Source organism: Botryllus schlosseri, chromosome 8, assembly GCF_051294905.1.
Source record: "Botryllus schlosseri isolate E-star chromosome 8, Bs_hap1, whole genome shotgun sequence".
NCBI lineage: Eukaryota > Metazoa > Chordata > Ascidiacea > Stolidobranchia > Styelidae > Botryllus > Botryllus schlosseri.
The window spans coordinates 5,454,837-5,482,694 of NC_137243.1; the positions used below are offsets into that span (position 1 = coordinate 5,454,837).

Consider the following 27,858-nt stretch of genomic DNA (forward strand, 5'->3'; position numbering starts at 1 on the left):
GGTGTGCAGCGTTTTTTAGGGTAACCTGACAATTTAATGACTGAATGGCTGTTATCCAAAAAAATGAAGTTATTTAGTTATTTTTGCGCTACTGTGCATACGAAAGGTTGCCGACCCCTGACGTACATGATTAGTACAAGCGATAGCATAAAGTAAGAGATTCAATCACATGCTTCACTCCGATTCAAGAGCTATTCCCCACGCTCTTTCAAATTAGTCTTGAGTGTTTCTATGTTACATTTACTAGTTGTGCGCTCGTCATTGAAAGTGTTCTTGGCAGAGTGTAATTCCGAAAGTGTCCCCTCTGAGATCTGTTCAATTAGTCACTGGTATGAGTGTACGACACGAATGAATACATAAGGGAGAATCTATACTGTTATGTCAAAGCTATCGCTAGTAAGCTGCATCTGGTCGGAAACTGATGCCAAAGGCAGCATTCCGTGTGGAAGGTGAGGAAGAATGTATTATCACAATTCAACCTCCGTATTTTGGTATTGAAATTATTTTTAATGATTCCGCGCGATTGTCAGTTACTCCATAGATAACATTGATGTTTGGGCCCCTCCTCGTGGTATATCTGCTCCCTCGGGAGTCGTATAGCGTTAGTAAGGGTTTCTTGTCATCTCCTTTCTGTTTTCTGTATTGCTCTTTTCAGTTTTGCCACCCGTTTTTTTTCAGGAAATCTCTTTTCGAATAATTTCTATTATTTTCTCGAGTTTTTCCTTTCCCTGAGGTATTCTCCTCAGTCTGAGCCTCTGTTTTATCGATTGGTTTATCCAATTTTGTCCCGTTTTTTTGACGTTCAAATTTCGTTTTGTTCCTTGCCATCCATACGGCCTGCTTGTATGTAGTGATCACAATCGCTAGGGCTGCCTCTTGATCTTCGTCGAGTGCTCCTCTTGGATTCATTTGGATGATGGTTTGCAGGTTTCGTGTGTCGATGTCTTTCCCTGTTGCCTTGTTCCATGCTCTTGTAACCCTCTCCAGTGGGACTATCGCTTCCTCACATTTCGTGAGAAGGTGCACCGTTGTCTCTCTGTATTTTCGACAGAGCTCACATTTCCTGGTGTCAGTGATAGCTCTCGCGTGTAGGCTCTCGTTTGTGTATAGCAGTTCGAAGGCAACCGACCAGTTCATGTCTCTCTGGTCTGGGGTTAGAATTCGGTGTTGTATATTCCCCCAGTTGGGGCCTTGCATCTCGGTAATTTCTCTCGATCCTTTCAGAGCTATGGCCTCATCGTATATCTTGGCTTGGTGTTCCCTTTTAATTGTATGTGTTCCTTCTTGTATCCTATTTCTTTCATTGTCTCGTTCATTTCCCACCAGTGTTGTCTCGGTTGCCATGTGTGTAGCCTTCTGTTGTTAATTGGGTATTCTCTGAGCCTTTTGAGCGTGAAGGCGGGTTGGTGGTCCAATCTCGCCTCCCAGTCTCCTGTGATTTCGTTCGGCTTTAACCTGAGGTAATTTATCCCGGGTTTCAGTTACTCCATAGATAGAGGGTTGAATTTATTTGACTTGAATGCTCCTTATATAGGCTGCATGCCTGCTAGTTTCAACCCTATACGATATTATTCTACTTTTATTACCAAAGAAGCGGGCACTCAATCGCGGTTTACAGAGATGAAGTCATCATGTTCGGAGGATCAAGTTATGAGGAGGCAGATGTAAGGTTGAACTTCCCCGTGAATAGAGCAGAGATAACTCATATCTTTACAGACTGGATTAGTAATCCGTTACTTAAACGACATGCACCGCTTATCAAGTAAGAATGATTGCTAGAACTGATCATTCCTGATCTAGTACCAATCTCTGGTATTTTAGTAGGTGAGAGCATCGAATGGCGCGTAGTAACACAGCGAGACGATATTCCTCCTCCACGTGACTCACACAGCTTCAGGTAGGCGCCACTGTATTCCATTGGCGTTTCGCGCATTTGTAGTGTTCAACACTGATTCAATCCGATTTCCAGTGTCATCGAAGAAAGATTTTATGTGCTTGGGGGTAAGAATAGTCCATCAGCCGACGAGGGTTTGGAAGGAGTGTTCGAATTCGATCCAAGTACGAAATAACGATATCTCCAATCATGCCATATTTCTTGCATCATTTCAGCTAGCTTACATAGCTTACTTGCAGTGTTGACTGTGTGAAAGAGCCTCAGGAAACTTTTCAAATATCACATCGTATTCATTGATATATTGTATTTTATATAGTACATAATTAATTAATTAATTAATTATTAGCCTACGTAGTGTTGCCTATTTTGACGCGGTAATTCATTTGGCACAATTGCCCTCGACCTCGTGTATGTTTTCTTTTGACTAAGCTTATACGCAATGCATCAACTGTAGCGTATATCCCAGTAAACTCTGGAATGACCGTAATTACAATGTGTTTTTAACACAGCCAAGACGGCTCACATCCCCACTTGCTCAATGTAAAAAGGCTGAGAACAAGAACTATTTCTCCGTGACTGGGTGGTTCCAATAGAATAGCGAATAAACCAGGACCCGTGACTATGATTATTACCAGGCTCGGGAAGATGGTCGAGACACGTTTCATCTGGACGCCAGCCGCTCACTGTAGGACATTCCACTAGCTCTGTCGACAAAAGAATATATATATTTGGAGGTTTACAGAGCGGCACGGCTACCAACCAGCTTACATTATATGATACCGGTAACTGTTTAACTGGTGGGCTAATATACAAACACTTTAAATCCGATACACACTTTCAGAACTAAAATGTTGGCATACAGTGAATGGCGAAGGCCCGTATCCTGAATGTCGTTGCGACCACTCAAGCGAACTACTGAATGGGACGATTTACATATTCGGTGGAACGTCCAACGCCAACAACTGGTTGAACGATCTACACACATTCCGCATCGGTAGGTTTACTATATACTTGACGGCAATTGGCAAATCCTCAGTGTACATCAAATGTGAGTCCTTACAGTAGGCCAGTGTTTCTCAATCTGTGGTACGCGAAGCCAATTCAGGTGGTATACGTGGTAAATGCAGCGCCGTAACTGCCGCACTCCAGACTCTCAATTAGGAGGGGGTGATCTAGAAGCGAGAACAAAATGATTTCGCAAATGTGGGAGATTCACTACGGCTTCAAAACTCTCTTCGCGCTATGCGCGATTCACTGCAGTTAATTGTCCACTTTATAATATGATGGGTACTCATTTCAGCGCCCCTGGAAAAAATACGCATCAGCTATAAATAAACATCGGCATTTCATCGCCGGCCATTACAGCTCCACGACATACCAAAACTTCTGAAGTTTCGGCCAACATGCGACTCGCGAAGTGCGTTACCAAATAAAACCATGGGTCAAAATGACCGCCGCATATTGACTGAAACCATCAATATATAATACATATTGCCAATAGTCTTGCGCTTGCTATCTGAAGTCACCAACTCCTTCAGCTCTGCCAGTAAATCTTATCACGTGGACAGAAAGAGGATGATAAATTAATAGCGTTATATGCAAATACCAATATTATAAACAAAATTTCATCCCGAATATGATATTCTTTCGCGCTATACTAGCGACTACATACACAGATACACGAAACCCCTATAACAGTAAAACGTGCCTTACTATGGTAGTGGTGAAAAGCCCCGTCGCGAAGGGAGGTCTGGGGGACGAAGCCCACATCATTTTGGTTTATTACCCTAAGGGAGGCCCAAGACCAACGTTTATTTTTTTATGTGAGTGGCTGACGAAGTGCCGTTTCGGCCCCGAGTAAATGCATTCCCTTTGAACTAAAATTACAGTTTTCGCGAATCGTTAACGTAATCTTTTTCTAATGTAAGAAATGTCTTCAACGAATTCATACAATTTCCGGGTCGACTAATTTGCTAATCCGCTCTTGTCGACATTCCTGTATAGGCCTATATTTGGATAAAATTAAGTTTATCATTAATATGTTGGTACGCAACACAATTATAGAACCTCGAGATGTTACGCGGTAAGAAAAGGTTAAGAAACACAGCATTACTCGCATAATTCAGAAATCCATATTCTTCTGATTTCGCGACCCTGATCGTATCTATTTCCTGGACCCTAAAATGGAGTTCCGAACTACTGATTAACATAAATGATAAATATAGATAGGGTTGCATTCAAAACAAACGGTGTTTTAAAACACTTTGTTTTAAACAAAGGCCTTTAAAAATGTTTTTTTAAGTTGTTGAATGTTGTTAAATTATGCCATAATTGTGTAAATATTTTCCAACAAACGTGTTGTATTAGACTACGGACAATTACCACCTGGTTTATACCGACGTTTATTGATATGGAATGATTTGAAACCTCAAAATAGTCGGTTCAACATTAATAGTACAGATATTTCGTCAAAGGAGATATATTTTCAATTATCAATGTCAATCCATTATGACGTCACAATTGAATATGAGTGACGTCATGGCCTTAATTAAAAACTTTTTTTTAAACATGTTTGTTTTTAATTGATTTTTGTTTTAAATGCAACCCTATAAAATAGATGTGAATGGCAAATTTGTAATCACTAAATGAGTAGTACATATGTCTCCTTGCCGTTCAGAGTCCAACACATGGGTCCAGCCCAAAATTCGCGGGCCTCCACCGACACCGCGATCTTCCCATACGTTTGTGGCTCACAGAGATAAAGACATTTACATATTCGGCGGTTGGACGCAAAACGATGGGAAGTCTGTTATACTGCGAGGACTTAGAAAGCTTAGCATTCGTAAGTCTACTGGTAGTGTAATTGGTCACACTTGCAAATCCCTTTCACTGCAACACAGTCAAAGCAGTGAGTTAACTAAACTAATTCGCTATGTGGAATACCTTGCTCACTGCAGAAACTACAGCATAAAGTGCTCCGAATCATAGCTAGGGCCCCAAAGGGGCCTGGCTGCCCATCCAATAAGTCGCTGCTGAAGAGATTCGGCGTCCTAAACATAGAAGATATGCGGAAACTAGAAATCGCCAAGTTTATATATCAGTTTCACTGCGGTCGTTGCCCCGAATATTTCAATGACTTCTTTACCTCTGAATCAAAAGCGCACAAGTACAACACACGCGCGTCCACGTCGTCCAAATATCATATGATCGACCGAAAAGATCATCGCTCCATCAAATATGCCGGACCTGATGTGTGGAACAGTATCCCGCCGGCCATCCGACAGTCGACGAGCATGTCCACATTCAAGTCGAAATACAAGCAATTACTACTAAATAAATACAGTCCATCCTCAAGATTACCGGACCACGACTGACCTATCGATCTCGCTTCCCATGACATGCCGCCCTATTTCTTGTCGCTTTCTTTTTCTATACTGTATTCTTTACTTTCATTCAGTGTGCATTAGGGCTCTTCGAAAATGACTTTTTTTCTCAAATCGTACTGGCTACTTGATAAAATCGTCAGGTTACCTAATTTAAGCCTACACACAAAATTTGGTTCAATTCCAGCCAGTAACCGATTTGCTACAGGAGAAGTAAGTTTCTATTTATTATATAAAAATAAATAATAAAAAACTTGAAAATTTTCTGTTTACCCCACGAAAGTGTTAGGCTGTCTATAGAAACGATGCTCACCAAATTTGGGTCAATTCCAACCAGTGGAAGCGGAGTTATTGCCGTCGAAAAATTTGGATTTGAATAAAATAGTATTTACGGTGAGCGCAACTATAATAAATAAACAAAGAATCGGTCACCGTAAATACTCTTTTATTCAAATCCAAATTTTTCGACGGCAATAACTCCGCTTCCACTGGTTGGAATTGTCCCAAATTTGGTGAGCATCGTTTCTATAGACAGCCTAACACTTTCATGGGGTGAACAGAAAATTTTCAAATTTTTTATTATTCATTTTTATATAATAAATAGAAACTTACTTCTCCTGTAGCAAAGCGGTTACTGGCTGGAATTGAACCAAATTTTGTGTGTAGGCTTAAATTAGGTAACCTAACGATTTTATCAAGTAGCCAGTACGATTTGAGAAAAAAAGTCATTTTTGAAGAGCCCTAGTGTGCATGCCTCCTCTTTACTACGCCTAGGCCAAGGTGGGTGTCCGATTCCATTGACAAATCCAAGTCGCTTCGACATCTTCCTGTCTATTCATTGTATCGCATTTTTTGTGGTGTATTGAACTGATAAAATTGCTAATAAACCAATGATGATGATTTACATCCCTAACAGTTTGTATGTAGTTTATACGAGAGTAGGCTACTATTTCAAATGCTCACATGCTGGGTAATGATTTCAGCTATATTACCCCGCTCGTGGCCGTCCAATTATCATTTTATCAAGCCCGACACTGTCTTGGGCTACTGATCTTCATGATTTATGAGAACTACCTTAAAATAAATTTCTTGGATGTGGTCTACGTGACTTTGTATCTAATTCCGTTCATTCGCAAGGTGGGGCAAAAGCTTCATTAACACAACTGTGATTTCAAATTCTACACTGCATATCTTCCGATAGCTGGTGCTATGGCGCGATATATATCCTACTGCAGTGGTTCTCAACCGGGGGTCCGCGGACCCCTAGGGGTCCGCGAAGCAATTTCAGGGGGTCCGCAAGACCTCTAAATTTTAAAAATGGTTGATAACCTAATTTTTATTTTATTTTTTATTTTGAGAAAGCATGAGGCAGTTTCGCACCACAACTGCTAAAACTTCATGACTCATATCATCATAATAATCGTCTGACATGAGCTATCGTAGTGTGGAAAGTCATTTTCATCGCCAATTTTCCAATAACCTGCTGATACAAACATATTGCTGTTTAGCGACGTTTTGTTGGGGTTTGTGGTAAAAATAAAAATATGGAGATAGTAACATCAATCAGGGTGACTTCGTAATGTCTGCGAAACCTTCTCGATTTAAAGTTGTCAGTCTCATCAAATTAGTGAACAGTCGTATTTCCCTAATTTTTCCCAATGCAGGGATTGAAACCTCGCCACGAAATCCATTTGATCCTGTAATATACATAACCACTATTTGAATAGCTTCTTGGAGGTACAGAAATTCAGTATACAATTAAATAGTATATTCATATTGAAATGAACCCGAATATTTACGGCTGACACTCGTCATAAATCGGACAACGATATACCTACTCTTAAAGCTCGGCTATCAGATTTGGCGCGTTCTTATTGCGGATGCCCTATCGACAAGGCTGGTTTTTTGATGAACAAGGAGTGTTTCGTTGCTGTCAAAGCATTACGCTCCAACCCTGAAATTCATATCACCAGTTATATTGGTACGCAGCCTTGTCGTGTTAATGTTCAATAGTTCATGGTCGAAAATGTTTGCTCGAACAGAACAAGTCGTTTCATTACAGTCATTCTCAGGTTGGAAAACTTGGATCCATTCTTTGGCGCATAAAATTTGTCTCTATACTTTTAGATTAGGATTTCACTTTGACGGTAGAAACTCTCTGCGGGCCGATCAAAATGCCGTCGCGGGCCCATCCGACCCGCGGTGCGTATGTTGCCAGTCCCTGCGCCAGATGCTGGGCGTGATATGTTCATAAAATATATGTTTCTTCATTTTGGTGCCATAAATGTTGCAATCACACCAAACGTATAGTCGGAAGCGTTATAGTTACTATTGCATTAGCCTCCATCTATCTTTGCGGAAATGATTTTCGGAACTCCTCGTTCATATCAAAACGAAGACGTGGATTTTCAAGACAAGACCACTTACTGCAAGAAATACAGCAGCAAAATTAGCTTTGAAATATTCAAAGTCTACCAATTTATACATAAATAGTATATGACGTTATTTTCAAGAAAAATCAATATTTTGCTGTTTATCACAAGCCTACAATTCATATTTGCACAAAACAGATGAAGGTTGCACCATAATACAGCTAAAATTGAACTAAAACTGGAGGGGGTCCGCGAGGGTCCGTGACGGTCAAAAGGGGTCCGCGAAGCCAAAAAGGTTGAGAACCACTGTCCTACTGTCTTTGGCGCCGCCATTTTATCCGATATCATCGAGCAATGGAAATGTGTCGAGGACTACAAATTCAATAACGGCATACCCTGGTCTGAAGCGTACTGCATGACAAGCTCCTTGAACTTGATTTAACAATTCGGGAATATGTTGTAGAAAAATTAAATGACGATGATGAGATTTACTATATGATTTCCTTCACAAAACAGTCAATCAAAAGTGGAAAGAAGTCATTTGTGCGGGCGATGATCCTCCGAAAGGACGGTACGGGCATGCTTCTGTAATCTGCCATAGTAAAATGTACGTGATCGGCGGGATGGAGGTAAACGGAGAGGCGGCCATGAACAAGATACACATTCTACGAACCATCAATCCATCGGATAGAAAATTGGTGGTTGCACACGCCATACAGGACCTTGAAAGGCAATAATAAAAAACTATGATATTTGAGAGAATAAGAGCAAGATTGAAGGCCTTCTGGATTTATCGTTACGGAATTTCATAGCTCAGAGAGTAAATTTTGAATTGGAATTCCAGAGCCAATACGCAAACGAAGTAGGCCTATAGTCAACCACAGGACATCACCATACGTCTGTGCCGTGGCATTCCTAAAATGCGCATCAAGATGTTATTTCATACTCATTGCTCACTGCTAATTTTATGTTGAACTGATACACGCATAAACGGCAGTAGTTCACGTATAGTTAGTACATCATCACGGAAACACCGAAACAGTGACTTCAATCGTGACTAGCCTATGTATGTCGCATTTTAGCTATACTGTAAAACTATGATATGATGACAACAGACACAAAACTGAAATAATTATTGCGTGAAAATTTTATTTCGCCGAAAATGTTGAAATTTAGTCAACATTGACTGCTATGCTAATGTATCATGTTTATAACGTAGGGTACAGATATACAAACAAATTGCTTCTGATACATTGAATTTTCTTTTCAAAATATAGCTATGATTACCAATGTTCCCTCTAATTTTTCACGAGTCTGCGCAAACACGCCAACTCACTGCGCGGGCCCTTGGACAACTGTGCGCAACCAACCTCCCATAGGGTGATAAAATTAACTTCTGGGGGGCTTCGCCCCCCAGACCCCCTCGCGATATAGACCTTTCCCCAATACTTGTTGTCTACATTGGGTACCCGTTTAGTGGTTGATGTTGCATATGAACGCGCGAAGCGCGAAAAATTATATAATTCATGATTACATAGGTCAATATGATCGGGAATTGCCTACTTTTTAACCTCTGCCTGCTCACATAATAAGATTTACCGATAGGGCGGATCGAGAGAGGTGTGTTAGAATAGATAGGCCCCCTAAATAATAATAAAACATCTTCGGGCGTACCCGTTGGTATAATGACTTCGTTATATGATGCTATTTCGTGATCTCTTATCTGCTATGTCAAAAGATATTGAAATCGCCCAAACGTGGTAAACTAAACGACGTGCACGATTTCCAATTGGTATTTCTTTACTGGAAAATAATGTTCCCTCGATATGGCATTTGTCCTGTTGTGGGACTCGGGTCGCCAGGACAGGAACATTCGGCGCCAGCCATTTATAGGCGCCTATGGACATGGAAAATTAAACATATATGTATGTATATATATATCGAGGTTTTCGGTCAGCACAAGGGCATGTAGTCTTTGTCGGCCAACGTTTTCTCGCTTATGATCGTTCTGGCGCACTTCTCGGAGTCACATGTAACATAGCCTTTAACTTCATATGTCTTGGAGCGTCATGGTGCGGTAATGGCCGACGCCCAAGTGAACATTTCTATAAATCAAGCGCATTTCTTGTTGGGAACGGGTACCCAATAATCAAGATATCTTACAATATTAAATCGCGCAAAGCGCGAAAAAAATTCTAAAAAATACACCATGATTTACGTCATTTAACGAAATAATTTTGGGCCCCCTTCGAGCTCGGCCCTCCAATTGGCGGGTTTCGGGTGCGGCAGTTACGGTCATTAGTAAATCTTACGCAATGTTCATGCCACGCGGAGAAGACTATTCGTTAGTTTATCGCAGATTACCATCGAGCTAGCCCATTGTTATTTACAACTTTGTTAAACTATGTTATTTCGCCATTCCCAGAAAATAATGCGCTATTGACATGATATCTATATCGCTCACGCGTACGAGACCATACTAAAAATCATATCTTCCGTGAGGCGCACGTGATTGTAAATTCTTATTCTTCGCGGAGCGCAATATTTACCTCTGCGGGCTGCACTTGTACCCCGGTTTGAGATTTCAGTGATAACACAATATTTGGCCCTGGCAATGTTCCATCTAATTTTTCGCGAGTCTGCGCGCCTGCGTGGTCCATTGGACAACAGTGCGCAACGACTAAAAAAACATCACTTCAGATTTTTTGTGCGCAGCTTAGATTTTCTGTGCGCAGAGACCGTTTCAGCACTGCGCATTTGCGCACGTGCGCAGCTTAGAGGGAACATTGATGATTACTATGTTTGAGCAGCGCATCATCAAAACTGACGCAAAGAGAGAACGGTGAAGTATGTGCGATTGTGCGTGCTTCAATATGCTGCTTCGATACATGAGCGTATCCAGCACAAATTGCGAAGTCATCCATTGGATATCTAGAATATCAATCCCATGTATCGTCGATAACAGACTACGTGAAATATCAAGTTACATAACAGTCACGCTCTAGTGATGTCAGGTAATGCTACTCGGCGTCCGTTCCATTATTCATCGAATCGTCACGCCATCATAGAAAGACTTGTTGCGTAAGGTTCGGCACTGAATGTTACATAACCAACCATTATTCGGTTTTGAATAAATAGGAGAAACTGGAGGATTTTCATGTGTGTAGTTTGTGTTGTGTACCTTTGTGGTGTTGACAGAATAGAAGCTCTCTTTACTGGGATACTGTTAAAAAGCGAAATAGAGTGTTGGACTCCTGCGACATCGTTATAATGACAACGGTCAAGGAAATGGCAGTCATCGGCCTCACCATAACATCTGCCGTGAGTCTGCTGATTGTCTTGGTGTTCAACGGTCTTTCAGCGGTGCCAGGAAATGGTAAGGCTAATTTTGTAGACGTTGTCGTAAATTTGTTGATGTTGACTCATTTCTTTTCGACAGGTATCTTCATCAGCAGTACTGGAAACATTTCTGACAAGTACCCGGTCGATATCACCCCTGCCAACTTCACATTCATAATCTGGGCCGTTATATACATATGGCAGGTCTTATGGGTGGTCTACGCGTTGAGTTCAATATGCAGAAGAAATTCCAAAGGGAGAGTGATTTTAAACCCGATTGTTCTGCCTGTTTCGTTCCATATATTCTGGATTATCAGCTGCATTTTGAACATTACATGGCTATTAGTGTGGGATAGAGAATACTTATTAGCAAGCTTTATCGTCTTGCTGTTCATCACTCTTACTGGGTACGCCGCCACGGCATTCCAAGCCATCGCCACGACCAATAACGTCGAACAATTAAGGAAGGAATCTAAGGTGGATCTGACTTTGATTTACATATTCGTTCAGAACGGAACGGATATAATATTTTCATGGACAACAGTGGCTACCTTACTCAATCTTGCAATCGCACTGACGTATGCCCCTGAAATAGCTGGAGGCAATATGACGAAACAAGCTGCTTCAACTCTAGCACTTAGCATTCTTCTTGTCCTTGTAATCGGGTGGTCTATTATGGAGAATACGGTTTTCTTCAAGTATTTCAAATTTGTCTATGCCTGGTACGCTGTCCTGCTTTGGGCGGGAAGTGGAATTCTTGCAAACAATTACGATGCAGACAACCCTAACACTCCTTTGACTATAGCAATTATGGTGATAGCATTCATATGTTTATGCATCAAAATAGCGGTGTACTTGTATCGCAGGAATCGCGATCATCCCTCTCAGTTATCTAAAGTTGAGATCGCTTAAAGCGTTTATATTCTGGTTATTTTTATACATGTCATAGCAGTTTTATATTTTACCTTGATATGAATATTCGCAGTCTAATTATACACAAAACATTTAACATTATTTCCCACCATCGATCGTTCATGAGATGAGTTCATAGCCTGTTGCATCTACGGAAATGGGAGACGTACTCAACAAAGTCCTCTAGTTTTGGTTACTTTTACTATACGAAAATGATTTTATTCTTCAAATTTCAACTTTAATTATTCACTAGCAACTGCGAGTAGTGAATCCGCCTACTATTTTCAATTTCCGCGTTTTATTTGACACAGTGTTTTCACAATATTTTGCAATAATAAATTCGGCGTATTTAAGAATACTTTTGTTGCATCAGGCTTCGTTATAGACTCATAACTCAGATAAGCAAATGAACGAGGTCTTTGAAGCAGGTTTACTTGATCGATTACAATAAGATAAGAGTGAAGCAATATAGGTTAGCCCTCTCAGTTGCTGTTGCTTTTGATGATATTCATGGCGTTTCGTTTCGACAACATCGGTGATTTTACACCAGGCCTATATTCTATATTATTATTTCGTATTTTCCGACTCGTAGCACGACCCGCTTATAGTATTTTTAAGAACACCGCTTGCGCGGATCTAATGGCGAGGGGGAGCCTATATGATATACCTCCAGTTGTCGGCCTGAGTACAGTCGGCGCTCTAATGGCAGACGTGAAATACAGTTTACCATGCATTTTGTTGCCCGATATAGACCGATACATCGCCACAAGATAGTTTACTGCAGGGGTCACCAACCTTTTTGCAACCAAGATCTACTTCTTGGGTACTGATTGAAGCGACGGGCTACCATTTACTCCCACCGTTTACCCGTACCAGACCGACTTTCCGCTTTGATATTCATAGCACTGGGCAGGAATCACATTGCGGCAAGACTTCTAAGAGAGTCATTTAAATCAAAACATCTCATGTCAACTAGCCACCCACTAAGTTTTTTTTTTAAATCATGAATTGCTTCGCACCATGTTGCAGTGTTGCCAATTTAGCGATTTTCGCGCTAGATCTAGCGACTTTTCATCCGGTTTAGCGCCAAGAAATATGGATCTAGCGCCTAGCGATAAATCTAGCGATTTTTGAAGAAGTATTTAACGATTATTTAGCTCTTTTTTACGGAAAATAACTAATAATGATCGGTTCTGGCCGACGGCTGCATTAGCTACACCGGCCCGACGTCCACCAGAGTGCGGACTACGATGATATATAATTATAGTAGAGTGTTCCATGATTATAGATTACTAACGTATGGATGGATAGTGGATACGCAACTCCTGGCGGTTACGCATGGGCAAACAGTATCTCTTCTTGTCGGTCGAGTAATCTAAAAGCAGCATAATTGGCAGTGCTACATCTGGCGACCTGGGCGCTGAAATTTAATATAATTGCCATTGATCGAAAGCCAGTGTCGCCGCGATTTCGAAAATACAAAATAAAATCTCGTCAGGACAATGCATGCGCCCCCAAACATCCCCCAAAGTCTGAAAACCGGCATTGCTCCAACAATGGCACCGCCGCACCACAATGGACATAACAATGACCAATTTCGTTCAGTGATTGCTCTGATCAATTTTCTGACTTTGGGGGCTGTTTTGAGGTCGTTCCATTTTCTTGACAAGAATTTAATCCGTATTGCCGGAATTAGTGTAATACTAGCTTTCGTTGAAGACCAGATTCAATAAAAATCATACCCCGGGTTGGTCATCGTTTTATTTACCCAAAGTGGCCGGCAAACCCGATTAAGTCGTGTTGTGTCGGGTCAAGTCGCATGTCGTGTACGAGTATACTCACACACAGTTTAGAGATGTCAAGCGCATTTTCACGGTACATTGCATCACGTATTCACGGACGCATCGAGCAAGGCACGCTTATATAGTGAACGGTTATGCCTGCGAACGTGGTCAGTGGTCAGCGGTTGCGTCTAGGGATCATTGCGCAAGGCAATTTGCTTTATCGAAATGCACTGCAAGTTTTGTCCCGCTTAGAGGTGACTATTACGTATTATGAACTAGAAATATGATAAGTGACTTTGGCCTCAGACGAGTAAAATATAGCTGAGAAGAATGTACTGATGGTTCAATTTAACACCTTTAGCAATTACTGCAGATTTAGCGCTATTTTTTAGCTCTTTTTTCTCAATATTTAGCGATATCTAGCGATTTTTGACACCATGCAGTTTTAGCGATTTTCTTCCATCCAGAGTTGGCAACACTGCCATGTTGGTGTAAATTATAACAACAGTCAACTCAAATTTTACACTTTGGACTGGAGATCATGTTATGTGTTTCTGTATCAGTCAGTGGGAAGCCTGGCATTGCATGCTACAACTATGTGCGCTGTACTCTGGTAGGTAACTTGACACTGCAACCCTGAGTGAGTATTCCAGATGTGCATTAGTGAGGCGTTTTCTGTGTATGTTTTTGATGAAGCTCATGTCCGAAAAAGCTGATTCACAACGATAAGTTGAACTAAACATGCTTGCGTTGCAACCTTCGTAGCTGCTGCGCATTAGGGTTGTTCAAAAATAACTTCTTTTTTTCGGATTCCAGCTATTCACTGATTAAATTGACGAGTTACCCTAAAAACGCTGAACACCAAATTTGGTTCAATTCTAACAATTCTAAGCCGCCACAAAGCCAATAGAAATTATTAATTTATTTGGAAAATTTGAAAAAAAATCAATTTTTTTCTGTCGACGTCATTAAATTGTCGAGTTGTCTTCAAACAGGATGCAAAATAAATTTAACTCAATTCCAACTAGTAGAAGCGGAGTTATTTGAGTTTTTCGTTGGTAATTCTCGGATTATCCACCGATCAAAACAGTTACGGTCCTGGTCAGATGTATAGTCGTGCATGGTACTTAGTGACTGTTTTGACGGGACAGAAGTGTCATCAATCATCATTCTGCTACTAATTTCTAATTTGACTAGCAGGGCATGGTATGGCATGGAATGGGAAATTTCCATACTCCATACCCGCCTCAATCCTACCATACTTACAATTTTCCTCACCATAGCAGCATTCTTCCGCCATATTTGATACGTTTCCATACTTTCGCCGTTGCCCAGCCTCTCGGATAATATTCTATTATTGATGTATTGAAAGTTTTCGGTGTTTACATTTTAATTATTTTGGATGAAATCATTCATTTAAACATCCCTGCTGCACTAATTCTATTCCCAATTTCTATGTGTCATATGTCAGTGATGTAGGTTGCCTAATATTGGAAGACGGAATGTAAAACATATACGGGATTGAACAGTTGGTTTGTGGTACAGAACTTAAAGATAGCTTTCAATACAACATCCATTGTAGTAAAATATTTATTCAACTCGAAGACTTTTCGGGTGCCTCTTTTCAAGAGTTAACGGCACACTAAAGGGATTTAAACAGAATGAAAAGCAAAACCAAAAAGGCGAAGTATGACGCAACAATCAGAAATTACATACCATGAAGTCCGCAATGTAACGATGGCAACAATAACAAACTTGAAGAGTACGATACTAGTAACATAGCATTTTGAAACAAACAATAACAAACACGAATTAGAACGCACTAATGGGAAATTTGTAAGTTATACAGAAAATCTTTTTGCCTACATAAAATAGGCTTGGTCAATTGGATGATTGTTGATTCTAGGGCTTTCAAATGAAACAAGGATCTGCCTCGCGCAATGACTGTAAACATTTGGTCATTATAGTTTTGAGCACAAGAATGGTTCTCACTTAAATGTTGGCCAATTGCCGAAGCGTATGCTTGGTAATCGTCGTAACAGTCGGTTTTGGCGGCTGATTTGCATTGTCGTGCGAACTCCGTACGGTCATTTGCGCAAGTTTTTGAGCGAATCAATTTGGGAATGTGTTGCGTTATCCGTTCAAACAATCTTTGTGATGTACGTCCCACATACCTACTATCACAGTGGCACTTAAATTCGTAGACGACGTTACTTGCATTTAAAGCAGGAAGTACATCCTTTCGGAAGTTTGGCAGAAGTGGTTTGGTTGTATACACCACATGCGCATTTACACTATAATAACAACGGTGCACGGCCGATTTGATCAACTTTTCAAACCGATTCGACACATTGCCTAGCCAAGGTAGATGTAAAAATGCCGGGCATTTTTCCGGTCCATAATTGGGAGGTTGATCCGAACGTTTTAACACTCTTGCGAAGGAGCATTTCAATATATGCTCAGGATAGCCATTTTTTGATAGGATAGAATGGATCTCATCCAATTCACGTGGCAATTTTTCTGGCGAACAGATACGCAAGGCCCGATAAACCAGAGATGATATTAGGTTGAGTTTTCGCCGCTTCGGGCAGAAAGAATCCCAACGGATATAATGGCCAGTGAACGTCGGTTTTCTATACACTGACGTCAAAAACATATTTCCAGATCTCTCAACCAACACGTCTAAAAATGGAAGTGCTGAATCAGTTTCTTTCTCCACAGTAAATTGTAGAGCTGGGTGGAGACAATTCAATTTTTTAAAAAACGTATTACACTCTCGCTCATTATTGAAAGCAACAAAGGTGTCATCGACATATCTATAATAAAGGAGAGGTTTTGGGACGCTTTCAAACATTTTCTTTTCATGGTACCCCACAAATATATCTGCCAGACTAGGGCCCAAAGGTGATCCCATGGCAATGCCGTCGATTTGCATAAACATCACGTCGTTAAAGCTGAATTCAACACAGCTTGTAGCAGTTCGCAACAATTCCAGAACTATTTCACGTGGTACTATAGGAGGTTCAAGGGAGCTACTATAAAGCGCATCTGCACAAATTTCGAAAGTTTCCGACAGTGGCACATTGGTAAAAAGACTTTTCACATCGAAAGAGCTAAGAAATACATTGGAAGAATTTAATTCAGCACACTTCAATTTATCCACAAATGTGAAAGAGTCACGAAGACAATGGGGTGTATACAAGGATCGAACTGGCTCAATGACGGTGTTAAGCCACTTGGCCAAATTATGCTGCGCCGATCCACACATAGACAGTATAGGACGCAAGGGCACGTCATGTTTATGTGTTTTAGGTAAACCATACATACGCGGCCGCTGCGAACCCGAAGGACGTAAAGACTCGTACTCGTACCCTTGAACCTCCTATAGTACCACGTGAAATATTTCTGGAATTGTTGCGAACTGCTACAAGCTGTGTTGAATTCAGCTTTAACGACGTGATGTTTATGCAAATCGACGGCATTGCCATGGGATCACCTTTGGGCCCTAGTCTGGCAGATATATTTGTGGGGTACCATGAAAAGAAAATGTTTGAAAGCGTCCCAAAACCTCTCCTTTATTATAGATATGTCGATGACACCTTTGTTGCTTTCAATAATGAGCGAGAGTGTAATACGTTTTTTAAAAAATTGAATTGTCTCCACCCAGCTCTACAATTTACTGTGGAGAAAGAAACTGATTCAGCACTTCCATTTTTAGACGTGTTGGTTGAGAGATCTGGAAATATGTTTTTGACGTCAGTGTATAGAAAACCGACGTTCACTGGCCATTATATCCGTTGGGATTCTTTCTGCCCGAAGCGGCGAAAACTCAACCTAATATCATCTCTGGTTTATCGGGCCTTGCGTATCTGTTCGCCAGAAAAATTGCCACGTGAATTGGATGAGATCCATTCTATCCTATCAAAAAATGGCTATCCTGAGCATATATTGAAATGCTCCTTCGCAAGAGTGTTAAAACGTTCGGATCAACCTCCCAATTATGGACCGGAAAAATGCCCGGCATTTTTACATCTACCTTGGCTAGGCAATGTGTCGAATCGGTTTGAAAAGTTGATCAAATCGGCCGTGCACCGTTGTTATTATAGTGTAAATGCGCATGTGGTGTATACAACCAAACCACTTCTGCCAAACTTCCGAAAGGATGTACTTCCTGCTTTAAATGCAAGTAACGTCGTCGACGAATTTAAGTGCCACTGTGATAGTAGGTATGTGGGACGTACATCACAAAGATTGTTTGAACGGATAACGCAACACATTCCCAAATTGATTCGCTCAAAAACTTGCGCAAATGACCGTACGGAGTTCGCACGACAATGCAAATCAGCCGCCAAAACCGACTGTTACGACGATTACCAAGCATACGCTTCGGCAATTGGCCAACATTTAAGTGAGAACCATTCTTGTGCTCAAAACTATAATGACCAAATGTTTACAGTCATTGCGCGAGGCAGATCCTTGTTTCATTTGAAAGCCCTAGAATCAACAATCATCCAATTGACCAAGCCTATTTTATGTAGGCAAAAAGATTTTCTGTATAACTTACAAATTTCCCATTAGTGCGTTCTAATTCGTGTTTGTTATTGTTTGTTTCAAAATGCTATGTTACTAGTATCGTACTCTTCAAGTTTGTTATTGTTGCCATCGTTACATTGCGGACTTCATGGTATGTAATTTCTGATTGTTGCGTCATACTTCGCCTTTTTGGTTTTGCTTTTCATTCTGTTTAAATCCCTTTAGTGTGCCGTTAACTCTTGAAAAGAGGCACCCGAAAAGTCTTCGAGTTGAATAAATATTTTACTACAATGGATGTTGTATTGAAAGATATACGGGATTGGGTATCACAACAGAAGCTCATGAAGTCATGACCAATGTTCCCTCTATGCTGCGCGCATGCGCAATTGCGCAGTGCTGACACGGTCTCTGCGCACGGAAAATGAAAGCTGCGCACAAGAAAGCCGAAGTGACGACCGCTTTTTGAGTAGTGCAACGTTGTCCAAGGGACTGCGCAGTGAGTTGGTGAGTGCGTGCAGACTCGTGAAAATTATAGGGAACATTGGTCATGCATGACATATAAAACTGTGACAACGCACTGCTAGCAGTAATATCATCTGCAAAATTGCAAAAACAGAGGTATAGTCCCATCAGAATATATCTTAGAATACAATTTTACATCGCTAATCATTAGGAATTTCCCGACTGCGGATCAATGTCCGCATCTCCGCCAATATGTGGGTTATATTAGTTTTATTAGGCAACATCAGAGTGTTCATACTTTATCAAAGATAACCAGAGCTAATGAAGATGCGTATTGCGAGGTCAGCATAATTATTACCATCAATATTATTTTCCTTCATATGGCCGTTGCCCAACTTTTTTGTCTTCAAATAGATGTCGACCAGGAAGGGTGAATCTTAGTCGCAATATATGAGATATTAATATAGTGAACGATTTTCCGAGATGCTCAATCGATTTGAAAAATCGAAAGTAGGATCACTGCCATGGTTCTGGCAAAGCTGCCGAAGAAGGGAAGTGTGGACAAAAACAATTCCATACCATATTTGGAAATTTCCATAGCATACCATACTTGCTCATTTCTATATTCCATACCGAAATTTCGTTCCATACCATACCATGCCCTGTTGGCTAAGGGCATGTTGGAGTGTTGACGAAATCTCTGTTGCACAAGCCGAGATGTGTGACAAACACCGATTGTCGGATCATTGCGATAGTGGTTGATTACACCAATGGCCGTTTTGCTCTGTAGCAAACAATCTCCTTTCGTGGAACCCGACAGCGATGTCAGCCAGTTAACTATAGATAATTAACCTACGGGTAGATGCGCAACACGCGACTCACGGTTGAGCATCCAGATGCAGCAATGCCCATTGTTTACTTATTACATATAACGCCATTATAACGTCTTTGGTTGAAATTATTTCCATTTAAACATCGGACACTCTACGTATGGCGCTGGCAGCGAGACAATAGATTCAGCACTAAGCGAGCATGCACCCTGTCCTTTTCAATAATTTTATACGCTTTGTCAGAAAATTTTACTCCAAATATTCTGCTTTCCGTTTGTGCTGTGAGCTTGGCCCGCAATAACCAATAACAATGATTAACATCAACGAAATTGATATAAACAATGCATCGTTATCTAATGTAAAAAGTACAACAGGCTTACGGGACTTACATCTTGATTTGATATGTGTATTGTATCATTTAAAACTAAATGCGCCCCATCGGGTTGTTAGCTACTGTGCAAGCTAATTTTGAGGTACTATCTGCAGTAATTAGAAACCGATATTTTACTCCAATCAATATCAAGTTAGCAATAGTCTGTCGCCTTGAGAATATATTGTGCGGTCTAGCCTAAAGCGTTAAGGCGTAAGCATATATTTCAGATGTTCTCAAACTGGGGTCCGCGGTCCTTTTGGGGACCGCGAGACAATTTTTATGACTGCGAGACACCTATCAAAAAATTCACACGATCCAGAAATTTGTGAAATTTTGGAACATAAAAATTTATTTCACGATGTTATGGTTGCGCTGTCAAAAAAGCAACCATACAGAGTCAAGCTGGCCGCGCAAATCAGCTACATCCGCTACATTGACACTATAAAATCGAACGTGCAAGTCCTTACAAGTCCTCGTCGAAATTGTTGGCAAAGTGACGGAAAATATTCATTTTATGGAATTATTGTAGCTTTTGATTGTTCCAGTTGATACACTTGGTGATGCTTAAAATTTCAGCCTTTACTGCAGCGTTGTGGATTAATGTGGCCTGATTCGTCGCTAGGTATCGTGGACATTGATATATTACTTTACGGAAATGTAGGGTTAGAATTGGCAATATGACGTCACAGGTTCACGTTCGCGTTCACACGAACCAGAATCTTTCGGAGGTTCGCGCCATAGTGTCCTATATGGTGTCGACACAAGCAAATCTCACGCCTCAGTGAAATTGTATCACTTCACAATTTCCATTTGGCTACAGGCAATTTGACGGTCGTTTTTGACCGGCTTGCCGAGCATTAAATTTGGTAAAACGGATATCAATCAAAAGCTGACTCTGCACTGATTACGAAAATATAAATTTTATTCCGCTCGTGGCCCTGGAACTCCCACAATCAGCCTCGAATTTTTCATTGTTATGGAGATTGGCATTGGGACGCAACAATGCTGTCTAACGAAACGAGAGAGTAGCTCAAGAGAAAAAGAGCCTGACAGCATTGTTGCGTCCCAATGCCAATCTCCATAACAATGAAAAAGTCGAGGCTGATTGTGGGGGTTCCAGGGATGTGAGCGAAATAAAATTTATATTTTCGTAATCAGCGGAGAGTCAGCTTTCGATTGATATCCGTTTCACCAAATTTAATGCTCGGCAAGCTGGTCAAAAAGGACCGTCAAATTGCCCGTAGCAAAATGGAAATTGTGACGTGAAACAATTTCACTGAGGCGTGATATTTGCTTGTGTCGACACCATATAGGACACTATGTTCGCACCATCCCTAAGTTAGTACGTCATTGCGGAAGCAGTAATTGCAATCGCAGCTCAGCACTCACCAACGACCACCATATGTCGCCTTTTAGCTTGATTTTAGGTTACCTTACTTTGAAATAGTGAATTGACGACATCGGTCACAAAACTGAAAAATAACGCATGAAAACTTCGTTTCGTCCAAAATAGTCGAGATTTAATCAGCATTGTCTGCTGTTGTAATGTATCTTGTTTATAACTTAGCGTACAGATATAGAAGTAAATTGCCTGCAATATATTGGATTTTAGAATATTTTGCTATGATTAGTTTAAATAGCTGGTTCGTGGTACAGAACTTGAATATAGCTTTCAACACAATATCCATTGTAAATAATATTTATTGAACTCGAAAACTTTTCGGGTGCCTCTTTTCAAGAGTTAACGGCACACTAAAGGGATTTAAACAGATTTAAAAGCAAAACCAAAAAGGCAAAGTATGACGTAACAATCAGAATCACAGACCATGAAATTCGCATCGTAACAATGGCAACAATAACAAACTATGAAGTATTCGGACATACGGTACTATAGTAGCAACGCAATTCATAAATAAACAGTTATACACGCACGAGACAACACGCACTAATGGGAAATTTGTAGGTTATTGACTAGAGGAAATCTTTTTGTCTACATAAAATAGGTTTGTTCAAGTGAATAATAGTAGACTCAAGCACTTTTAGATGAAACAAAGACCTACCACGCGCAATGACAGTGAACATATTGTCATCATAGTGCTGTGCACAGGCAAGGTTTTCACTCAAATGGTGACCAATTGACGAAGCATATGCTTGATAATCGTCATAGCAGTCTGTCTTGGCAGCCAATTTGCACTGACGTGCAAGCTCCGTGCGATCATTTGCGCATGTTTTTGACCGAATCAATTTTGGAATGTGTTGCTTAATACGCTCAACCAATCTTTGAGATGTACGTCCTACATACCTACTATCACAGTGGCACTTGTATTGGTAAACAACATTACTTGCATTAAAGGCAGGAAGTACATCTTTTCGAGAGTTGGGCAACAAGGGTTTCGTTGTGTACACCACATGCGTGTTTACGCTGTAATAACAACGGTGAACAGCCGATTTAATGAGTTTTTCGAAACGGTTGGACACGTTACCTAGCCAAGGTAGGTGTAAAAATGCCGGGCATTTTTCTGGTCTGTATTTGGGAGCTATGTCCGATTTATTCAAAACCCTAGAGATGGAGCATTTTAATATGTGATCTAGATAGCCATTTTTGGACAGAATCAAGTGGATATCATCCAATTCGCGTGACAGTTTTTCCGGTGAACAAATGCGCAGGGCCCGATTGACGAGACATGAAATGAGGTTTAATTTACGCCGCTTCGGGCAAAATGAATCCCAACGGATATAATGGCCAGTGAAGGTAGGTTTTCTGTACACCGACGTTAAAAACGTTTGTCCTGATCTCTCTACTAAGACGTCTAAAAAGGGAAGGGTAGCATCAGTTTCCTTTTCCACGGTAAATTGTAGAGCTGGATGGAGACAGTTCAATTTTTCGAAGAAATTATTACACTCTTGCTCATTTTTAAAGGCAACAAAGGTGTCATCGACATATCTAAAATAGAGGAGAGGTTTTGCGGCGTTTTCAAACAATTTCTTTTCGTGGTATCCCACGAATATATCGGCCAAACTAGGTCCCAACGGCGAACCCATTGCAATACCATTGGATGGACGGAACATCGTGTCATTGAAGCTGAATTCAACGCAACTAGTAGCTGTTTGCAACAATTCAAGAAATATATCACGTGGTAATTTCGGAGGTTCAAGCGTGCCATCATAAAGCGCATCTGCGCAGATTTCGAAAGTTTCCGACAGTGGTACGTTGGTAAAAAGACTTTTCACATCAAATGAGCTAAGAAATGCGTTGGACTGATTTAATTTAGCGCGCTTTAGTTGTTACGATGCGAATTTCATGGTCTGTGATTTTGATTGTTACGTCATACTCTGCCTTTTTGGTTTTGCTTTTAAATCTTGAATAACTGGTTGGTGGTACAGAACTTGAACACGGCTTTTAACAGTATATTCATATTTATTGACTCTAAGAACTTTTCGCGTGCCTCTTATCAAGAGCAACCGGCACGATAAAGGATACAGAACAGAGATGGATTCAAAACCGAATGGCGAATTGTGACGCAATAATGCAAATTTATAAATAACATGAATGGAAATTCAGCCATAGCAACAATGCAGCGTATATAGCAACAAGCAACTTGAAAAGTAGAGCGCGTGAGGTATAAAATACAAATACAATGAGACAATGCAGCAACAGAGAGGAAAAAATTGAACAAAACACGGACGAACAGCTAAGCAACGACAACTAGTGTGAAATTTTAAGATTATACAAAAATTCTTTCTGGCGACAAAGGACCGGGTTGTTTAGTTTGATGAAAGTGGATTCCAAAGCAGTTAAATGAAACATTGATCTACCCTTGGATAAAACTGAAAACATGTCGTCTGAATAGTTCAAGGCGCAGGACGGGTTGTCGATCAAATGCTGGCCAATTGAAGAACTGCTTGCCAACACTTGGCTGTACGATTGGGATTTTGATGCGTGTTTGCATTGCTGAGTGACACTTTCAGAATCAGGGGACTGCGATGCCGATCTTATCCTCTTAGGAACGTGCTGTTTGATACGCTCAAGCAAGCGTTGGGATGTGCGTCCCACGTACCGACTGTCACAGTGGCATTTGTATTCATATATTACCATACTTTGATGAAAAGCAGGCAGCACATCCTTTCGCGTGTTTGGCAAAATTTGTTTCGTTGTATACACAATCCTCGCATTAACAGTGTTGTAACACGATTCGACGCATGATCTGATTGATTTGGTGAATCTATTAGAAACAGAGCCAAGCCAAGGAAGGTGTATGTACACCGGGCATTTGTTAGGGCCGAAAACTGTAGGTTGTCTGAATTTGCGCATTTTCTCCGCAATAGCAGAGTCAATGATGCAATCGGGATATCCATTTTTTTGGACAGAATGGATCTAATCCAATCTAATTCTGTGGACAATTTGTCTTTAGAGCAAATCATAAGTGCTCGATGCACAAGGGTGGAGATCAAATTTAATTTACGCTTTTTCGGGCAAAAGGAGTTCCACCTAACATAATGACCGGCGAATGTTGGCTTCCGATAGACTGATGTGGTGAATTGGTGACCCGTTTTTTCCACCAATACATCAAGAAATGGTAGGGAACTATTTTGTTCTTTATCTACTGTGAATTTAAGGGATTGGTGCATTGAATTTAACGTATCGAAAAAGGCATCACACTGTCGCTCACTTCGAAAAACTACAAACGTATCATCAACGTATCGATAATACATAAGAGGTTGATCAGGGCCCGAGAATAACTTATTCTCATGGAACCCAACAAAAATATTCGCGAGGGTAGGTCCCAATGGTGAACCCATAGCAATGCCGTCAATTTGCTTATACATCATATCGTTGAAACTGAATTCAACCGATGACGTTGATATTTCAAGCAGCTCCAAGAAAATCTCCCGCGGAATTGGAGGAGGTTCAAGATCACCATTGTAAAGAGTGTCAGCGCAAATATTAAAAGTTTCAGTCAATGGCACATTAGTAAATAAACTAACAATATCAAATGAGCTCATATATACATCATTGGGATCAAGGCCGAAATTTCGAATTTTCTCAACAAATGTGAAGGAGTCACTTAAGCAATTATCTGAATAAAAAGACCGAACCGGTTCGATAATTGCGTTGAGCCAGAAAGAATTTTTGTATAATCTTAAAATTTCACACTAGTTGTCGTTGCTTAGCTGTTCGTCCGTGTTTTGTTCAATTTTTTCCTCTCTGTTGCTGCATTGTCTCATTGTATTTGTATTTTATACCTCACGCGCTCTACTTTTCAAGTTGCTTGTTGCTATATACGCTGCATTGTTGCTATGGCTGAATTTCCATTCATGTTATTTATAAATTTGCATTATTGCGTCACAATTCGCCATTCGGTTTTGAATCCATCTCTGTTCTGTATCCTTTATCGTGCCGGTTGCTCTTGATAAGAGGCACGCGAAAAGTTCTTCGAGTCAATAAATATGAATATACTGTTAAAAGCTTTTAAATCTGTTTAAATCCCTTTAGTGTGCCGTTAACTCTTGAAAAGAGGCACCAGAAAAGTCTTCGAGTTCAATAAATATTATTTACAATGGATATTGTATGATTAGTTTATGGTCAGGGAGCGCATCATCAAAGCTAACGTGTGGGGAGAACGGTAAAAGTATGTGTGTGTCTTCAATATACTGCTGCGTTGCATAAGCTGGTCCAACACAAATTGCGAAGTCATCCATTGTATTACTTGAATATCATTCGCAGTCGATAACAGACTGCGGGCAACACCAAGTTACATAACAGACGCGCTCTGGTGATATCAGGTAATGCTACGCGGCGCCCGTTCTATCGAATCGTCACGCCCGCATAGAAAGACTAGTTACGTAACGTTCGGCACTGACTGTTACATAACCAGCCATTATTCGGTTTTAGATAAATAGGAGTAGGTAAGTATATTTCAATGTGTACTTTTGCCGTGTTGACAGAAAGGTCTATTTACTCGGAGACTGTTAAAAATCTAAATAGATAAGTCTTATACTGCTGCAACATCGTTATCATGACAACGACCAAGGAAATGGCCGTTATCGGCCTCACCATAACGTCTGCTGTGACTCTCGTGATCGTCTTGGTGTTCAACGGTCTTGCAACGGCTCCTGGAACTGGTAAGTGGATTGGTAAAAATTTTTCATTGACCTGTGATGTTTTGAAACGATGAAAATATTAATAAACCTGGTTAATTGGTTGATTGATTGATTGAATCACGTCCTATTCGACAGGTATCTTCACCAGCAGCCCTGGAAACATTTCAGACAAGTATCCGGTTGACATCACCCCTGCCAGCTTTACCTTCTCAATCTGGTCTGTTATATATATATGGCAAGTGTTATGGGTGGCCTACGCGTTGAGTTCAATATGCCGAAGGAATTCCAAAGGGAGAGTGATTCTAAACCCGGTTGTTCTGCCGGTTTCGTTTCATATATTCTGGATTATCAGCTGCATTCTGAACATCACATGGCTATTAGTGTTTGATAGAGAAAACTTATTAGCAGGTTTTATCGTGATATTGTTCCTCACTCTTACTGGGTACGCTGCCACGGCATTCCAAGCTATCGCCACGACCAATAACGTCGAACAAATAAGGAAGGAATCTAAGGTCGAACTGACTTTGATTTACATATTCGTCCAAAACGGAACGGATATAATCTTCTCATGGACGACCGTAGCGACATTACTCAATCTTGCAATCGCACTGACATACGCCCCTGAAATAGCTGGAGGCAATATGACGAGACAAGCTGCTTCAACTCTAGCACTCAGCATTCTACTTGTTCTCGTAATAGGGTGGTCTATTATCGAGAATACGGTTTTCTTCAAGTATTTCAAATTTGTTTATGCCTGGTACGCTGTCCTGCTCTGGGCGGGAAGTGGAATTCTTGCAAACAATTACGATGCAAGCAACCCCAACACTCCTCTGACTATAGCTATTATGGTAATAGCATTCATATGTTTATGCATAAAAATAGCGGTGTACTTGTATCGCAGGGATCGCGATCATCCTTCTGAGCTATCTAAAGTTGAGCTTGCTTGAAGAGTTTATATTTTGGTTATTTTTATATGTTGCATTTTTATATTTTACCTCGCTAGGAATATTCGCAGTCTAATGATACACAAAACATTTAACTTCATTTCCCACCATTGATTCTATATTTGAGTCGCTGTGTTCGTTGGTGACATTAGTTTTAACCAATATGTGAGTCATTCGCAACAAAATCTTCCATTTTTTTGGTTACAATGAGATGAATTGTATTCTTTGAATTTCCAACTTAGATAATGCAATTGCAACAGCGAGCAGCGAATTTACCTACTATTTTCAATTTTCGCGTATGATTTGTCACATTGTTTTCAAATTTATACTGCAATAATAAATTTAACGTATTTCAGAATAATTTTTTCGCAGCATGCTTCGTTACAGAGTCATAGCTCAGCTCAGTAAATGAACGAGGTCTTGACGCTGGTTTACTTGATCGATCAAGAAAGGATCAAAGTGAAGCAATGTTGGTTATAGTCTCTCAGCTGTCGGCCCGAGTATAGTCGGTGCTCTAATGGCAGGTTTATTAAATAACAGTTTACACTGCACTTCGTTGCCCAATATAGAACGATATATAGTATACTCTATCTAGGTGCGAAAGATGTTGCAAGGGAATTAGCCGGGCTTAAAGATGGAGTAAATATATATATCTAGGGTTGCATTTAAAACAAACATGTTTAAAACAACGCCCTTGTTTAGAATATGTTTTTTTTTTGTTTCATTTTCAGCCATGACGTCATGAATCTTTAAAAGTGACGTCACATTGGATTCGCTTTGCATAGACAATTGAAAACATCGGGTAAATATGTCTCCTTCGACGAAAAGGTCTTCCGACCACTGTTATAAACGAACCAAATATCTCCGGGACTACATCGTTATGCAGCATTTTTACGATCGTCGGTCATCATCCTCAGAACACCCTTTCCG

At 40.5% G+C, this 27,858-nt stretch overlaps 3 protein-coding genes and 1 long non-coding RNA gene across 5 annotated transcripts; 3 read left to right on the plus strand and 1 right to left on the minus strand.

Annotated features, from left to right (window-relative positions):
* The first annotated feature begins 213 nt into the window (after window positions 1-213).
* On the plus strand, window positions 214-8,939 carry LOC145444757 (leucine-zipper-like transcriptional regulator 1). 2 transcript variants are annotated; one of them, XM_080322767.1, is made up of 9 exons: window positions 214-449; window positions 1,592-1,664; window positions 1,717-1,762; window positions 1,825-1,897; window positions 1,970-2,058; window positions 2,530-2,676; window positions 2,736-2,888; window positions 4,572-4,736; window positions 8,166-8,939. In XM_080322767.1, the coding sequence occupies exons 1-9, from the start codon at window positions 379-381 to the stop codon at window positions 8,384-8,386; spliced, it is 1,038 nt and encodes a 345-aa protein (XP_080178893.1). In that variant the 5' UTR covers window positions 214-378; the 3' UTR covers window positions 8,387-8,939. The 2 variants fall into 2 exon arrangements, with proteins under 2 accessions (XP_080178893.1, XP_080178892.1); XM_080322766.1 differs by having other exon boundaries at window positions 219-449; window positions 1,822-1,897.
* Window positions 8,940-10,447: 1,508 nt separating this feature from the next.
* On the plus strand, window positions 10,448-12,256 carry LOC145444758 (uncharacterized). Its single transcript, XM_080322768.1, has 2 exons — window positions 10,448-11,025; window positions 11,089-12,256. The coding sequence occupies exons 1-2, from the start codon at window positions 10,920-10,922 to the stop codon at window positions 11,898-11,900; spliced, it is 918 nt and encodes a 305-aa protein (XP_080178894.1). The 5' UTR covers window positions 10,448-10,919; the 3' UTR covers window positions 11,901-12,256.
* A 4,810-nt stretch (window positions 12,257-17,066) lies between these two features.
* Window positions 17,067-18,525, minus strand: LOC145444024 (uncharacterized). Its single transcript, XR_013916589.1, has 2 exons — window positions 18,323-18,525; window positions 17,067-17,827 (listed from the first exon to the last, which is right to left on the minus strand). It is a non-coding gene; the product is annotated as an uncharacterized LOC145444024 (long non-coding RNA).
* Window positions 18,526-25,798: 7,273 nt separating this feature from the next.
* On the plus strand, window positions 25,799-27,289 carry LOC145444656 (uncharacterized). The gene is made up of 2 exons (XM_080322672.1): window positions 25,799-26,005; window positions 26,120-27,289. Exons 1-2 carry the CDS (start codon window positions 25,900-25,902, stop codon window positions 26,929-26,931), a joined length of 918 nt encoding a protein of 305 aa, XP_080178798.1. The 5' UTR covers window positions 25,799-25,899; the 3' UTR covers window positions 26,932-27,289.
* The last annotated feature ends 569 nt before the right edge of the window (window positions 27,290-27,858 follow it).

Excerpts from the sequence above, each read along its gene's own strand:
- LOC145444757 (XM_080322766.1), top strand. The coding sequence starts at position 379 with ATGTCAAAGCTATCGCTAGTAAGCTGCATCTGGTCGGAAACTGATGCC. Across the intron at positions 2,059-2,529 it reads AGTGTTCGAATTCGATCCAA|GCTCGGGAAGATGGTCGAGA; the intron begins GTACGAAATAAC and ends GATTATTACCAG. Across the intron at positions 2,889-4,571 it reads TCTACACACATTCCGCATCG|AGTCCAACACATGGGTCCAG; the intron begins GTAGGTTTACTA and ends CTTGCCGTTCAG.
- LOC145444758 (XM_080322768.1), top strand. The coding sequence starts at position 10,920 with ATGACAACGGTCAAGGAAATGGCAGTCATCGGCCTCACCATAACATCT. Across the intron at positions 11,026-11,088 it reads TTCAGCGGTGCCAGGAAATG|GTATCTTCATCAGCAGTACT; the intron begins GTAAGGCTAATT and ends TCTTTTCGACAG.
- LOC145444656 (XM_080322672.1), top strand. The coding sequence starts at position 25,900 with ATGACAACGACCAAGGAAATGGCCGTTATCGGCCTCACCATAACGTCT. Across the intron at positions 26,006-26,119 it reads TGCAACGGCTCCTGGAACTG|GTATCTTCACCAGCAGCCCT; the intron begins GTAAGTGGATTG and ends CCTATTCGACAG.